The 16867-nt window shown below is 37.0% G+C and overlaps 3 protein-coding genes across 3 annotated transcripts; 2 read left to right on the forward strand and 1 right to left on the reverse strand.

Annotated features, from left to right (window-relative positions):
• Nucleotides 1–232: 232 nt before the first annotated feature.
• Nucleotides 233–1185, forward strand: LOC116173977 (methyltransferase-like protein 23). The gene is made up of 2 exons (XM_031491730.1): nt 233–394; nt 516–1185. The coding sequence occupies exons 1-2, from the start codon at nt 290–292 to the stop codon at nt 1098–1100; spliced, it is 690 nt and encodes a 229-aa protein (XP_031347590.1). The 5' UTR covers nt 233–289; the 3' UTR covers nt 1101–1185.
• Nucleotides 1186–1262: 77 nt separating this feature from the next.
• On the forward strand, nt 1263–2177 carry LOC116173976 (acyl-CoA-binding domain-containing protein 6-like). The gene has a single exon (XM_031491729.1). It carries the CDS (start codon nt 1413–1415, stop codon nt 2157–2159), a length of 747 nt encoding a protein of 248 aa, XP_031347589.1. The 5' UTR covers nt 1263–1412; the 3' UTR covers nt 2160–2177.
• A 10459-nt stretch (nt 2178–12636) lies between these two features.
• LOC116174273 (vacuolar protein sorting-associated protein 45) lies at nt 12637–14547 on the reverse strand. The gene has a single exon (XM_031492161.1). The coding sequence runs from the start codon at nt 14432–14434 to the stop codon at nt 12743–12745; it is 1692 nt and encodes a 563-aa protein (XP_031348021.1). The 5' UTR covers nt 14435–14547; the 3' UTR covers nt 12637–12742.
• Nucleotides 14548–16867: the final 2320 nt, after the last annotated feature.

Genomic DNA, 16867 nt, shown 5'->3' on the forward strand with positions numbered 1-16867 from the left:
TATTCCTTATTTTTTTCATTGTGTAAGCATGGCACTTATACGTACATACATGTTTGCTTTAAAATTTTCACAAGTTGCAATCCAGGTCGTGTGGTCGAAGCTATTGCCACACCCTGTACAGAAACAAAGATCACAGAAGGGAACAGAAAATAATGTCATTGTCAAATATCAAAAATTGTTTTTCAACTTTTATGTAAGAACGTGCACAATCGTTCCTTTCAAAAAGGTAAAATACAAAATGATTAAATTTTGAAAATATTGCATTTTGGACATTTTTTACCATAATCAAATGTCTGATGATACATCTGAACAACTAAAAAAATTCACCTTTTCCTCCAAATATACCTACCAGGGTCAGATTCAGGAAGAAACTTTAGAAGTAATAATACCAGAGGTATTTCTTGTTGCAAGTTTTTTTTTCCTTTAAATTCGTACTGGTAATACTGGTGGAGGTTACATTATCTAAATTAATCTATTCCGCTATTCCTGTACTTAAAAAGTCATTTTATTTGCAGCTTCTGCAAGCAAGCTACTCGTTTTATACGTGGCCATCAGCTCCAGTTTTAGCCTGGTTCCTGTGGGAGCATCGCAAGGAACTCTCCGGCCTGAAAATATTAGAAATCGGATCGGGAACTGCACTACCGGGGATAGTCGCTGCTAAGTGTGGTGCTAAAGTAACGCTGAGCGATTCTGCAACATTACCAAAATCGTTAGCGCACACGAAACGTTGCTGTCAGCTCAACAACTTGAACGTCAATCAAGACATACGTGTGATCGGTTTCACTTGGGGACTTTTCCTAAACAATTTAGCCTTAATTGGGCCTCTCGATTTAATTTTGGGTTCGGACTGCTTTTACGAACCGTCTGTTTTCGAAGACATATTGGCAACAATTTCTTATCTATTCGAAAGCAATCCCGCTGCCAAATTTCTTTGCACCTATCAAGAACGTAGTTCGGACTGGTCAATCGAGCACTTACTTTCCAAGTGGAATTTAAAGTGCCAATTGCACAACATCAATAATTTAGGACAAAGCGCCGGAGTGAATATTCACGATTTAATCGGCGATCATAGTATTCATTTGCTGGAAATTTCGCGCTAAAACACTAATGGCCTCAAATGTTCGTCATATGCTTCGATTGTATGTCGGGAACATACCGTGGACAATTGGCAACAACGAATTGAAACAATACTTTAGTAAGTTTGGGCACGTTAATTTTGCCAACGTGGTTTTTAATAAACAAACTGGGCTTTCGCGCAATTATGGATTTATAGTTTATAGTAACCGCGAAGGATTCGATTCTGCGTTAAATGTGCAGTCACATAAGCTCGAAGGGAACACTTTGAAAGTTGAGCCCGCAGGCACTAATAGTGAGAATTAATCGGGTAATTTTTTAGTAGTTTTAGTTTAGTTATGAGTACCGAAAATTTTGATGATTTGGCGGAACTGGGAATCGAGGAAGATGAGGCGACCTTAAATTTTTTAAATGCTGCTGACCACGTTAAAAAACTCGTTTCAACCCTTGATAATAATACACTATTAGATCTGTACGGCCTTTACAAGCAGGCAACCGAAGGTCCCTGTAATATTCCGCGGCCTAGTTGGTATAATATGAAGGCACGATCAAAGTGGGACGCATGGAATAAATTGTGCAACATCCCCCAACATGAAGCAAAAACTGACTACGTTAAGCTTGTCAGAAGTCTGGACAACAAATTTATGAACAACACAGAGAAGTGGGTCAGCGTATCGATTTTTCAACAAAATGAGGAGGTGCTAAATGATGGTGAGAAGTCTTTGTTAGATTATGTAAAAGACGGAAATAAGAACGTAGTTACAAACATCCTAGGAAAAGTTGATGTGGAAGATCGTGCCGACTTATTAAATCAGCTGGATGAGAGTGGAATGGGTTTAATCCATTGGGCCGCCGACAGAGGCCACCATGAGATCATAAGCATCCTAATTTCGAATGGAATCGATGTCAATTTGGAAGACAGCGAAATGCAAACTTCTTTACATTATGCAGCTGCTTGTGGTCATAAAGAATGCGTGCGGGTACTATTAGAAAACAATGCTGACGTTAACCTTGCAGATGATTCAGGTTTTACACCTAAGGATGTTACAACTGATGAAGAAATTGTAAAAATGTTAATGGAATGATTATACCTTTTGAAAGAATCAGCCTCTTATTTGTTAGTTTCCTTGTGCACTTCATGCATTTATCGAGTACCATATAAATATTAAACTTGGTTATTGAATAAACATTAAAAACTTGTGTATTATACTTTAATTTATTTGTGTAATTACACAAAGCAAAAAAAACTCCATTTACCGTTTTGAAGACACTTTCCAATTGGAAGTAAGTTGTGATGGAACCGAATTATCCCGCTAAAATTCTATTTAAATATTCCCGAATCCGAGCCTGGCGCGATGAAAAAGGTCAAGATGCGCTTTATTGTTTCGTTTTCGTGGAACACGTGTTTTTTTTCTTCTCTGCTCTACATTGAAATGGGCCATAATTTACAATAAAAGTGTCAAATATTACGCTATGCGAGCTATGCGAGAAAACTTAATGATCCGTATCGACCCGTCTCGAGGCACGTTCGATATTAAGAATTGTTTTCGTCTAGGATTGGCCTGCAAAGGGGAAATTTAGGGAGAAGTATTAGCACAGAACAATATTACTGTTCTGTGAGTATTAGTGCTTTTGTTGAGAGCGGTAGAAAATCTTTACGTTCCGTATAGGGAGTGCGACTTCGAGAACTGCAAAGGTGACGTAGTCTCAATCCTTACCTGTATTACACCCTTTAGTAATTCTGTAATTGTGTTACATTAGTTGCCAATTTAACTTTATTCTCGTACAGCATTGATTATTGCCATTTGTAACACCTTCCAGATACCAATTGCACTTTTGATTATACTGGTCCTACTGTGAATTTAATGTATGGAGATTCTACATAAATATGTTGTCTTTCAATTTACTGTACTCCTTTGTTTCAAGCGCTGGCTACATGAAGTGCTGACCGAGTTAATTTACGTGTTTTTATTTATATTTAGATACTGTATGTTCTCTTAGGGGCGGTCTCCAATACAAGTATGCAGAACCACATTCTAATTTATAATTGAATTTATTGCAGCACATTTCGTTTTTGTTTACCTGAATATGTTACTGTGTATTTACAGAGTGCCTTCATCTGGGGGCGAGTGACGTACGTTAGGTGGTTGATTGTTACATATTGCACTTGGCATTGTGAATTAATTACTTGATACCAATGTTTGCCACGACATGTTCCTTGGTATTGTTGTAATGTGATTGTACTAAAAGTTATGCTCCTACTATTTATTTGAACCGTGTGATTATGATTATTAATATTTGGCGGGGTGACTTGTTTCGAATATGTACTGTGCTATATTTGATATTGATATTTGATACCGATATTTAATATCTCGATTTGACGTAGCAGAGGCTGGCTAAAGTTCAGAACTGACATACGCAGAGATATATATTTTATGTACTGTTTTTTGTTGTGTCTTTGAAAAGAGCCATCTTGCCGATATTGCTAATCAATTCGTTTAATCGATCCCTGTCATGTAGTGACCGAATAAGAATATTGGTTTTTGTGTCAGTCTTTGTTATGCCAGTGCGAATATGTTGACTGTCGACGCCTACGTAAATTCTGTATAACGATTTTGTTTATGATTATGTATGCGTGCGAGTTTGCCGTTGGTTACTCTGTTATTTATGTTATGTCATGATTTGTCTTTTGATCGGTTATTGTCAGTACTCATGGTAGAGAGCCTGGAGTTCGGTAATTTATAACCCGGCATTTTAAGACTAGTGGGTTGGACTGGCCCTAGAGACGTGTGAATGAAAGAGTTGGGGTCCCGCTTAGTCGTACATGAGGGCGCAGGCAAGTCCCGGCCTCACTTGCGCAGGGATCTGCTAAAAGTGTACGGCGTGTTCCCGTTGTGCCCTTTGTTTTTTTGTATCCATTGGGGTATCCTTCCTGTGTGAAATGCTCTTATGAGAGGCCAACTCCTAGCGATTTCATACAATGTTGACATGTCATGACCAGAGCAACTAAAGACTATAGGTACTCGGTGTGGGATTTGGACTGATCACCCAATATCCAAACTTATTATGTGAATTTATTGTACTGTTTTTATGCTTATTTTTTTGGTTAGGTATGTGAAATCTTGATTCTTCAGGAATCCCAGTGGAGCCTGGGATCCGACATTGTATTGATGTACTTGACAACATGCATTTATGCCCTTACAGATAACTAAAGGTCGATTCTCACTTTCGTGCAAGGCACAGGCAAGGCACCGACTCGGCAAAATATCTATATTATTGAATCTTATGAATTTTTTGGGGTGTAATTCACACTATGCGAGCAACGACTCGGCAAGCTACGGCCTTTGCACGCAGCGTTCTTCCGAAACAATATTTGCCGGGCATGTACCGTGCACGTTCCGACAAGTGTGAATACAATCTGTGCAGGTGGCCGACTTTCGTTCATTTTTCATAGTACAAGAATGGTTGAAGGGTCAGCAAAGGAACACTTTTTCAGCGGAACAAGATGAGATGCTGATTGAATGTGTCCAAGAAAATGATTTCGGTCATAAAAGATACTTCTTATGCATTTTATGTACACAAAAACGTATTTTTCTTTTTCTGCAATATGTACTTTCTTGTTCTTCATCATCTAATATTAGACCAATTTTAATTAACGTGAAAGTTTCGAACATTTTTACAGTTGAAACTCACGTAGAAACTGCTTACCTGCGGCAAGCGTGTCGCAGTGTGAATTGAACTCAAAAAACTTTGCCCGTGCCGAGTATGTGCCGTGCCGGTTCTTTGCACGAAAGTGAGAATCGGCCTTAATTTTGCTATAAAGTTCAATATTAATTTGTTGGCTGGGTTTTTTCTTGGTCAGTTCTTTTTCCCAGCCTATTTTTATATTTGTACTCGGTGAACTACCATTTTTTCTAAATTTAATCTTGCAATGAGAATTATTTGGATTAAATCTCCGTTTTTAAAGCATGTACTTGTTTTATTTGTATTCCTTACTTGATCCTCACTCCGACAGGCAGCACATATCTTGTAGCGACTCTTAAAAACACAACGTAGTAAGTGGTCCTATTATTTGGTTATTCAGGTTAGGTAGCTTTGTCTAGACGATCACTTGCCATGGGGTTCAGTTAGTTTGGGAGGGAAAGTTTTGAATTTAAATCTTGAGTTGCGCAGTCTCTCGGGACTGGCCTGGGTACATCACAAAGTTAAGTTTAAAATGAGATACAGATGCCAAATAAATCAAAATTAAAGTTAGGTATGTTTATTATAGGGTGACATCTTCCATATCGTTGGTCTAGCGCACAAAGGTGCTAGGTAAGTGAAAAATAGGCAATTTCCATACTTGCAAAAATAAACAAAACTGCTGTATCAATCAATAGTATATTTAAGAAACCAGTGTATAATCAAGTCTTTAAAGCACGCGCAACGAGTTTAAGGGTGCAAGGGTAGGGTGATTTATACCACGATAAATTCAAGATATTTTCTCATAAAACTTAATTATAGAGGTAAAGTGTTAAATTTGGTTAAAACATTACATAGAAATTTCAGAATTCTTAAAAATATAACCAAATCTCAAGCTACATATCTTTTTTAATAAATATTTCACAAAAAAGTATAAATAGAATTTTATAGTCTACAATTTCTGATACCTAACAATATTTTTTCCTAAAGTGAATCATTAAAAAGATATGATTGAAAAACTAAGAAACCACCCAAATTTCAAGGGTTTTGGGGGTGGTAGGTACGGGGGAAGCATTGAATTTATAAGTTATAAATTCAATGGGGGGAAGCACAAGGGGTGGGAAGTCGAAAACTTAGATTCTTAACCACCAGATGACTGTCTATGACATGCAAAAGAAATCGGAACTACTTTATCTATGGAACTACTTCTCATTTTGCAAGGTAAAACCATAGACCAAATACAATAGAATGAGCACCGGTTTTAATGTGGACCAATACGTATAGATGGAGTTGGACCAACAGAAGTCGCTTACCAGCAACCAGTGGCGCACTGAATTAACGTCAGAAATTTTAAAACTGAATAATTTTATACTACTGAAAACCCGTCATTTGGCAGATTGCGTGGTCAATATTATTATTTTGATTTGTAAATATGATTATTTTGGTTTGTATGCTGTGTAATATCGTCCGGTTTTTGAATTATTAATATAGAGTTGTAAAAATTGTGTTCTCTGACCAATTCTTCCAAACGCTCAGAAAAGGAGATTGACGAAAATATTTGGTCTATGGTAAAACCCTCTATTCCCTGGGCTATATAATAAAAAATAAGTTTTGTTTTGAACGTACTGTACACAAATGTTTGATAATACAATTGAAAAAATTTGAATAACCCCTTAACTTCTTTATTACCTAATGTACCTATTTGACTCATGTTGCAAAAAATATCACTTAACACCTGTGCGCTAGACCAACGATATAATGTTTAACATTGATTTCAATTAATGATAGTAAATCGTCACTTGATCTCCTAAAACAATATAAATAAAGAGTAACTTATCTTTGTTACTCTTTGATGATAGTCAAAACGAGGATGTACGTATAAGTGAAAAGTAGAGGCAGAATATAAATTTACTTTGCACCATTTCTATAGCTCTGGTTAATGTTTCTCTGTATGTTGAAAAACATTTTAGTTTTGATCGCACCATTACATAATAATGTAACATAAACTTAATAATGAGATTGATTTATTTACACTTGATTAATAATGAATTTACAACAGACTTTAAATAGATTGCGACTTATAAAAGATACCTATTAATTATTATTTATCACTCACTAGTCAGTAGTAGATATAACTAGCTGTAGTGTAACATGCAGATTTATAACAAATGATCACAAAATCAATACCTGCTCATGATCAATTCCATTAACCACAATTCAATTTGCGTACATAAGAAACGGAAAGTTTCTAGGTAAATCACGTAGAGGATTCTTGAAGTCGGTGCATATCACATTTCATAGGAAGAATGCGTCGCATTCGCTTCGGTGACTAATCGTTCATTGCGGCTGGTGGCACCTCGATGTTTCTCGGGATTTCTAGAATATTCGCTACAATAATAATAAAGTATACATGTTCGCAAATTATTAAAAGATCGTGTATACATACAGGGTGTTTCAAAATTCGCGCACACGGACTGTGGGGATGGTGTTATACAACGAAAAACTGAATTAAAAAATCTGAAAGTGAAAATGCCGGAAAACAAAAGATAGTTCAAAACAATTTATTGTAATTATCGTACAATTCAAATTGCGGAATAATGGCCGGTAAGTACACAAATCGAGAATATTACGATATGCTGATGGCACTTGGGGCTTTTAATAATCGAGCAGGGTAAGCAGTGCGTTTATACGAGTTGCGATGACATCCTCTGCGGCGGCTACCATTTGCTGACGTTTTTAGAAGATTAGAAGACCGAATTCTGTTCAACGGTAATGTGGCGGTACCACAACGTGTTTTGAAAAATGCGAAGTTTAACACTAAAACACTATAAAAGTATAAAATTGAAGTCGCCAATCAATCTAAGTATATTATTTTAAACCATCAAATGAAAATTAATAACTCGCCAATCACATACAAATCAAAATATAAATTTACATTGATAGCAAGAAAACCAAATTCAAGGGTTACCTTTTTTTAAGTTACAAGTACCTAACTATATATGAAGCCATACAGAATTTACAATAACTATATACCCTGACTGACTACAGAAGCAAAGTAACGCTAAAATTCAGAAATAAACCTGCATTAACTTAAAACTGAATAAAAATGCAAAATCGGCAAAGCTAAAAAACACTACTACTTCCATGTCCCTTCATATAATAGTAGGAGAGCTGATGGTAAACATTTTAGAGTGGGTACGCTGAAAACTTGTCCAATAGGTAGGTACCTACTTCTCCAATAATATACCTACCCAAACACAGAATTGCAGACCTGGTTGAGTCGAGTAGCGGGGCTAACACTAGGCGCCTTTAAAGTTTAAAAAAAAAGTACACTTGAAATCAGGACTCTACTGTGACCCTGCGTCATTGATTTGTGAATTAATTTCAGACATATGCAGACATACGCTAAGACACTAACAACTATCAAGTGTGAGAAATCGATAAAAAAAACTTGTCTGAAATTGATTCGCAAATCAATGACGCAGCGCCACAGACTCCTGGCGCTTTAAACAGAGGCGGACTGGTAACCTTTAAGCGACCCGGGGAAAATATTTATCGGCCCATTTTTTTTGGAATTTTAGTTCTACAGAAATAGTCTCAAATAGTCTCTTTATTAATGTCTTGAACAGTATAAACTTGAGGGGTCTATAATCTTACCTTGATAACTTGTTCTGAAATTTGAAGTTTTATTACTTAAATTTTTTATTAACGAGCTCCTAGCGAGTTTATAATTTTGCGGTGTTTGCCCGTCTGTCCGTCCGTCCGTTAGCATGATATCTCGATAACGAATGGACCGATTACGATGAAATTATGTAGGTGGATTCTTTATCAAATTTGTAGATCGGAGTTCGTGAATTTGACAATGTAGCCCAAAAAATAAGGAAGGCTCTTTTGACATCTCCGTGAGTTATGAACCGAATTGCATGAAATTCAATATGCGTATAGCTTTAGCCATATAAAACGCAATTCCAAAAATTGAGCCTAATCGATCAACATTCATAGTGCCCTTTTCGCATCTCGACCATTTATAAACCTAATTGCAAACTCTTTATTTATGAAGGTATTTAAATGAAATTTGATACATAGCCACTTGGAATAAAAGCAAATTTAATGCCAGTTTCAAAATTTGGTTTTTCGCATGCGCAGTGCCAACTTTCTTATTTATCGAGGGATTTAAATAAAATTTGATGCATAGCCACTTGGAATAAAAGAAACTCTACCAGTTTCAAAATTTTGTTTTGCACATGCGCAGTGACAACTTTCCTATTTATGGAGGGATTTAAATGAAATTTGATACATAGACACTTAAAATAAAAGCAAATCGTAGCGCCATTTCCCAAATTTGGTTTTGTGTGGGATGTGTAGTGCCAATTAACTTTCTTATTTATGGAAGCAATTAAATGAAATTTCATACAAGCAAAACTAGCATCAGGTTTAAAATTTGGTTTTGCACATGCTATAGCCATACCCAGGAGCTCGTTTTCTATATTTGTTTAGTTTATTTTTTCCAAACTTTGAAGGCGCAGGCAAAGTGTTAGCCCCGCTTCTCCTCAGCCAGGTCTGCAATTCTGTGTGGTATTATTGAAGAAGTATTGGACAAGGTTTCAGCGTGCCTCAAATACTTACCCAAAAATGTCTACCAGCTCTCGGACTATAAGAAGCTATCAATTAGGTAGGTACTTAAAAATTGCTGACATCGAAATTATTACATTGTTGGACAGTATAACTCCATATTGTTTCGAGGTGTAACCACCTCTAAATATGAACTTCCAGTATCACTTCAGGTCTAGATAAAAGACCTAATCGGAAATCGATGTAACTTCTGTTTTTCAAATCCAATGCCTCTATTTTTTACGATATTTGAAAAAGCAATTAATTTGCTGTAGGTACAACATAAAATATGCATATGTTTGATATACAAAAAAATAGAGAAATTCATGATATAATATTTACAAAATGTATGAAATCTAGCATGCTGTGTGCTGTCAGGATGCAAGTTGATGCAAGATGCCTGTTGCATTACACGGGGAGATCGTATCGTGCAAAAGTAAATCAAGTTATTGTAGAGCGTTTCTGTATGGTAAGGCACAATTGGCAATACGGATACTTGGCTTGCAACCTGGCCGCTCGGGTTTGATTCTTTGCATGAATTTTTTTAAATTTTTTTCACAAAAATAAAAAATGCGTATCCCAACTCAGCGGAGTTGAACATTAGGTTATTTGTAGGTTGAAATTTTAATTTTTACATGCTATGTTTACCGTACTGTTGCACATTATAAGAGCCAAAAGGGCTGACTAAGCTGTTATTCTGAAAGGACTACCTTTCAAGTTTTCACCGATTAAAAAAAATTGAGCACCAGAACATAACAAAATATATGGTTTGTTTATACCTACACCATACAGAATTTTTAACCACTGAGAAGGTAGAGCCATTTCCGGATAATCTCTTTAGTTGGTTGCCCCCCACAATCCCTGAACATCCCCAATCCCTTTTGTTATACTATTTCAGTGTAATCCTAAAGTATTTAATCTCTATATATAAAAATGAACCCCTGTTTCTTCTGGTCACGCAATAACTTTAGAACGACTTTACCGATTTCATTCATCTTTTTTTGAAAGTTTTCTAATACTGTGTAGAAGGTTCTTACGGCAAGAAAAACTAAGAAAATAGCGCAGAAAATTGAAAAATTGGAGAAAACTTATCGACTATTTAAACATCGCGCGTTTGACGGTGCGACGGCAATTGTTTTAACAGCTACATCGATCGGCAATGGATCGGCATATATACGTCAAAAAATTAATTTATTCATATCATAGTGTGCTGTCAATTCGATCGGATAGTTTATCCAGATTTCAGTGAGTTTTTTGAGAAGGTTCGAGGTTTCACCGCAATCACGCCTTTTGTATTAAAAATTTGATATACCTGATATCCATTTTTGGTAAGTGTTAATAGACTAAACACGTGGTATACGCATAGTTATTGTTGGCACCAGGGAAGATAGATGGCGCAGGGGAGAGGGAAGCGGCGATTCAGTGAGAGTGTGTGCTGGCGAATTATTGTAGTTCGTTTCGTAAATCGTAGTTAATGAAATATTAAATCCTGATACTGGCGTGTGTATTAATTATTTGTCCCCTGGCGACAACATTATCAGAAGTGGAATAATTATAACTCAAGAACGTCTCTAGAAATCGTGAAATTTTCTTTCGCTTTTGCTGTGTGATTGCGAGAAAAAGAAAAGAAGATGGCGGGTGATGGTGACAACGAGGACGCGTATGTGGAAGAGTTGGGACAAGTGACGGGATCACGTGGGGAAAATGCGGTTAACGAGAGTATAAATACTGTATTCCCAGATTCCAGTAACCCTGACTTAACGCAATTAATGATCCAACAAATGGCGACTATGACCCAGCTACTATCAGTAATGGCGAATAACCAAGCACAGGCGCAAGCATTACGTAAATCGTAGTTAATGAAATATTAAATCCTGATACTGGCGTGTGTATTAATTATTTGTCCCCTGGCGACAACATTATACAAAAACACTAAGGCAGACAATTTCTATTTTCAGTTGAATTTTAGTTTGTTCAACATGCTACTAATTAGACGTACCAACATGGTACCAACTTAAGTCGCAGAATTTGTAATCCTACAAAAGTCAAACATACAGTGAATTTTTTTAAAATGCGAACATAGGAGTTAGTATGCAATGTAATTTCCCTATGCTCGATTTAAAAAAAACATCAATCTATTGAGTAGTTCAAATGAGTAGTAGATACAATTGACAGCTGTCACATTTTTAAAAATACCGCCGTACAATATAATTACGAAATCGGTTAGGTTATTGCTTAGAATGTCAAGGAGGACACTTTCACATTTATTGTGATTGTTTTCCTTATTTTCTTCATTTATGTATTGAATAAATCAAATTAGTAGAGTACCAGGTGCACATGACCTACCAATAATTTTGGTTGGTTCACAATGAATTGTGATGTCAGCGCGTGCCATGTGAAGTCAAGTTATCGTAAGTTTAAGAATAATTTATCCTAAAGTTGCTATGACCTCACATGGCTTATTTAAAAAAATCTTACCGAGTGCTCCTTCATCATAAAGACTATAGAGTTGCTGTTCATAGTCACACAAGTTGCGCGATTTGGGAATGTGAACCGCGCACACCTCATAGATTGATGTGTTTTTTTTTAAATCGAACATAGGGAAATTACATTGCATGCAAACTCCTATGTTCGCATTTTAAAAAACTCACTGTATATACGAGTACTCAAGTCAAACTGACGAGAAAAGCGAAGCGCCAAACGAAGTCAACGGAATCGATATGATCAACGCAGAAACGAGTTGCATTTAATTATAGCGTAGCAATCGACGCCCCGGGATTATGTTGTGCCGGTGGGCAAGTGAAATTGACGCCATTGGTACCGCCACCAGAGCCACTACATTCTTTGGTTTCCGGAAATGGGCCAGATTCTATACATTTTTTTACTCATATCCAGAAATACAATAATTGCTTTCAAATTACGGCATTTGGCGCAAAAAAAAGGTACGTTGCTATAGCTCTGAATCGCCAAAAGCAATTAGAAGTGAGTGCGTTTATTTTTTATTATTTTTGGGAGAGATGGGGAGATTTTGGGGCTTGTGTGTCAAAATCTCTTTTCCGGCTAAACGGTTGAACCGATTGGAATCAAATTTGGTACATATCTTACACATAAAAGGGTAGAATCGCGCATGCGCAGGTGGGGCGAGTGGTACCTGTGCTACCTACAGCAAATTTTTTGTAACTATTTATTCCAGTCCGAATTGAATAGGTATTCATAGCTAAGAAAGAGGAAAGCGTCCGTCGGGTCAGCTAGTTAATTATAAAAAAGATCTATTATTCAATTTTTTATTAAATTATGTATTATATACATATCACACATATAAATAAATTAACGGAATGATATAAACATTTATTATAATAATTTAACTTATGAATACTTAAACATTGGCCCTAATAGTCTCATTCACTTCCTCCAGAAAACTTTTCGAATTGTGAATAGTTGTCCCCCCTAAAATCACACGCATCCCGGGATTATTTTTGTTGAAAACATGTACAGATAAAGATTCCTCATATGTGACACCACCAATAAAAAATACAATCACATCTTGTGAACGAGGATTGATTTGCTGACTTGTGAAACCGTTCAGTCGTGGGTATAAATCTTCCCGTAAACGACCTTTAGCAATTTCGTCTAAGATTTCATTTAAAACAGGTTTGTGTTGTGTGTAGACGTTATCGACACCGCTTAAGCCCTTAAATAAGCGCTTAGTAATCTTTACGGCTTCAACTACATTGAAAATTTCATTCGTATGCGCATATCGACCTGCATACCTTAAAACTGCGTCAATGCTAGAAATCAAGTATTCCGACACGTTGCGCTTCTTCAACATTTTAATCAGACCTCTAACGTCATTGCTGGCGTGATTGCGATAGTGTAACGCATACAGCATCACTAGTTTAACCGCATCTAGGTCGCGAATTTTCTTCTGGCTTGTAGGATTTAATAATCTACGTACACTTTGTAAATGCGAGGAATGGTCACTTTGTGAGGTAATCTCTTGCTCGATTTCGGAAACATCAAGCAGTTCATATTCTGAGACCATCGAAGACAACTCACCAACGACGGTAACGTGTTTGAAAACGTTTCCAGAGAGCTTCTTGAATTGAGGATAGGTTTCGACAAAAGCCTTCATGTCGGCGATGCTTTCGACTTTCTGATGGCTTTTCGCTTTCTCCTGGAACTGCTCCATTAACTTTTTGATGTTCTGACCGATTTCGCCGAAATTTAAATATATGTTTATGGCGTAAAAGGAATCTTGTTCTGCGGACAATACAATCTCGGCTAACTCCTTTGATATTCCCTTTACTTTGGATAAGTTCACACGATTATTGTTAATCCCAAGAAGCTCGTGCACCATGGCTTGATACGTCCACTGGTTTAGCAATGGGGTAACGGGATCGCATCGACGATCCAATATTAGCAAAAGGGGCTGACTAGCTTGACCAAATTTGAATAAATCGGATTCATTACTAATAAATCCGTCGATCTTCTGTGCAAGCTCATGGCATACTTCTGAATTTGCTTGGTATCTAATCATAGGCGATTTCTTCAGGGACAACAAAACAGATGCTAAACCCTGAACCGTTTTCTGTAAGGTAGACGACTTCCAATTGTTCATGCAGTTAAATAAACCGAACGAAAATAAATGAGGGTTAACAGCAAGATAATCCATGTACAACTCCTGAACTTCTTTTACGACTTCCTGCTCATCATTCTCCGCCAATATTTTCACGTCAGCCTTTGCTACAATGTTGCTAAAATAAATGTAATAAAATCCGTACCTTGGATTCCGTAACTCTTTCGACAAAAGGTCAATATTTTGTGGTGTCGGACGTAAGAAGACCAAACACTTTAAGTATCGCAGACCTGAATTGCTACCGCTGTTGTTAGTACCACCTAAATCGATACGTTCCAGCAGAAACACCTCCTTTTGCTGAATCTCTGATTGACTGTAAACCATGCTAATAATGCTGGTCGTTTCCTTATCCATAAGAAGTACTTTCATGCCGGGATCACTCTCATCAATCATTTTAGTAATATAGGCCTTCACTGCTCCTATTACATTCATTTTTGGTTTTGTTTTTAGTACAGAAACTCTGTAGTTTGTACAAAATAAAATAAAGGAAAATTTAAATCATTTATTTTTGTTTGCTATTCGAATGACAAAAAAATGACAGATAAATAGTGATTAATGCATCTCATATAGGTAGGTTCTGACGGTGTCTCCGCTCGCTGCAAGGCTTTGCGAATAGTATACCGTACGTATTAATTTTTGGTGATCGGTTGATTCTCGGTTGTGTTGACTATTTGGATGGAGATAGATAATTAAATAATTTATTAAAGCATGGCACGTATAGTCCTAAAAATAAAAATCCTAATCTTTAAGTCTAAAAAACATCATTATCTTCGACGGTCTCTTCGATGGGAGCTCCGTTAGTGCACGAGTCGGATCACACACCGCGACACTTACTGGAGCAGGTAATTGCTGCTTTCCGGCAGCCGTTGCATCTCACCCCTCAACCAGTCGTGCATCGGCAAAATATGGTATTAAAAATGGAGTTGGGTGCCACCGGGTAGTTGGATTGTCACCGGATTTAGTATACCACCGGCTCTTCCTGGTCCATCCCCAATGGGTCGGTGCGATGTTAGTCCATGGCAACTGTTTGCACGCGCGATTAATTGTGTATTAACACCTACCTACTGAGCCCCTTCTTTGTTTCTACATTCGCTCTACGCTCTCCATTCTTATACAGGGTGTCCCTAAAAGGTCTGTACAACGCGCTACCAGGGGTTCTTGGTATCAAAATAGGACGATTTAACCCTACTTACCTCTATCCAAAAGTGCTTCGTTAAGGCGCTGTCTACCGCCAAAGATTCAAAAAACAAATCGATATTTTTATTTTATCGGAAAATGGTTTTGCCGATTAAAATGAAAGTCGGGATGTGAATGTCTAATGTAAAAAGGGTCTTTGTGATATCATCGTTTTGATTGTAGTTGCTATGTAGGTGGTAAAATACTGACCATCCACATCTGAAGAGGTCTAAAACTTTTTAACTACTATTTTGACGGTTCTGAATTTTTAGACACTGATAGACAGTTTACTTGCAAGCATTTTTTGTCTCTTGATGAATATCGCTATCTGTGATGGTTTACGAAAAAAAAAAAATTTAGGCATGATGAATGGCATGCACCATACATGCGATTGTTCCTCAAAAACCATAAGTGCAAGCAAGAAGTAGGCTATGAAACCGTAGTGCAAGCAAGTAATGTAGAATAAACGAACACATCAGAGTAAGTCAATGTAATGTATTAATTTAAACGTACTAAATGTTCAAAGTAACCACCATTTTCACGCATACAAAGCATTATACGACGTAATAAATTAAACTGTGCCCTTTGCAACATTGGTACGTTATTTTTTAAAGTTTTAAGTCTTCAAGCAAAACGTAAATTGTTAAAGTTTAAGAAACAACAAACAAACGTTACGCCACTCTAAGGTTTAACAGCCATCTTCCGATTTTTTGAGGAACAATCGCATGTATGGTGCATGCCATTCATCATGCCTAAATTAATTTTTTTTCCGTAAACCATCACAGATAGCGATATTCATCAAGAGACAAAAAATGCTTGCAAGTAAACTGTCTATCAATGTCTAAAAATTCAGAACCGTCAAAATAGTAGTTAAAAAGTTTTAGACCTCTTCAGATGTGGATGGTCAGTATTTTACCACCTACATAGCAACTACAATCAAAACGATGATATATCACAACACAAAGACCCTTTTTACATTAGACATTCACATCCCGACTTTCATTTTAATCGGCAAAACCATTTTCCGATAAAATAAAAATAACGATTTGTTTTTTGAATCTTTGGCGGTCGATAGCGCCTTACCGAAGCACTTTTGGATAGAGGTAAGTTGGGTTAAATCGTCCTATTTTCATACCAAGAACACCTGGTAGCGCGTTGTACAGACCTTTTAGGGACACCCTGTATATATGCTCTACATACGCTCGATATTGACGAATATAGGGTAGGGCAGAGAAGTATCTCTACTTTTGAGATAGCGTTCTGAGTAGTGGGGACGTGTCGGAGAAGTGGGGGTAAGCTCGAATGACGCTGTGGTCATGGAATTTCCCCTTGGAACCGCTGTCAGTTGCAGACATAGCTTGGTCGAATAAGCAACGCATTCCACAACAAATGCTTCGCAGAGTTATGCAGGACTTCAGAACCAGACTACAGCAGTGTATTGACAATGCGAGACATCACTTTTGAATCAAAAAATACTTAATAATGCTTGAATGATGTGTTGATTAAAACAGAGTAAAATCATTATTAAAATTAACTTCCAGCTGTACCCTTTTGATGCCACCCACAACAAAGTTTTGTTCTAACATTTTTCGTTTTTTTTATACCTTCTAAGTTAGGGACGATTCGTTGCCTCACCCTGTATGATAACGGACACCCAGCGTAGCTGAATGTAAATAGCGTTTTCGATTG

Source organism: Photinus pyralis, unplaced genomic scaffold (genome assembly GCF_008802855.1).
Source record: "Photinus pyralis isolate 1611_PpyrPB1 unplaced genomic scaffold, Ppyr1.3 Ppyr1.4_LG6, whole genome shotgun sequence".
NCBI classification, from domain to species: Eukaryota; Metazoa; Arthropoda; class Insecta; order Coleoptera; family Lampyridae; genus Photinus; species Photinus pyralis.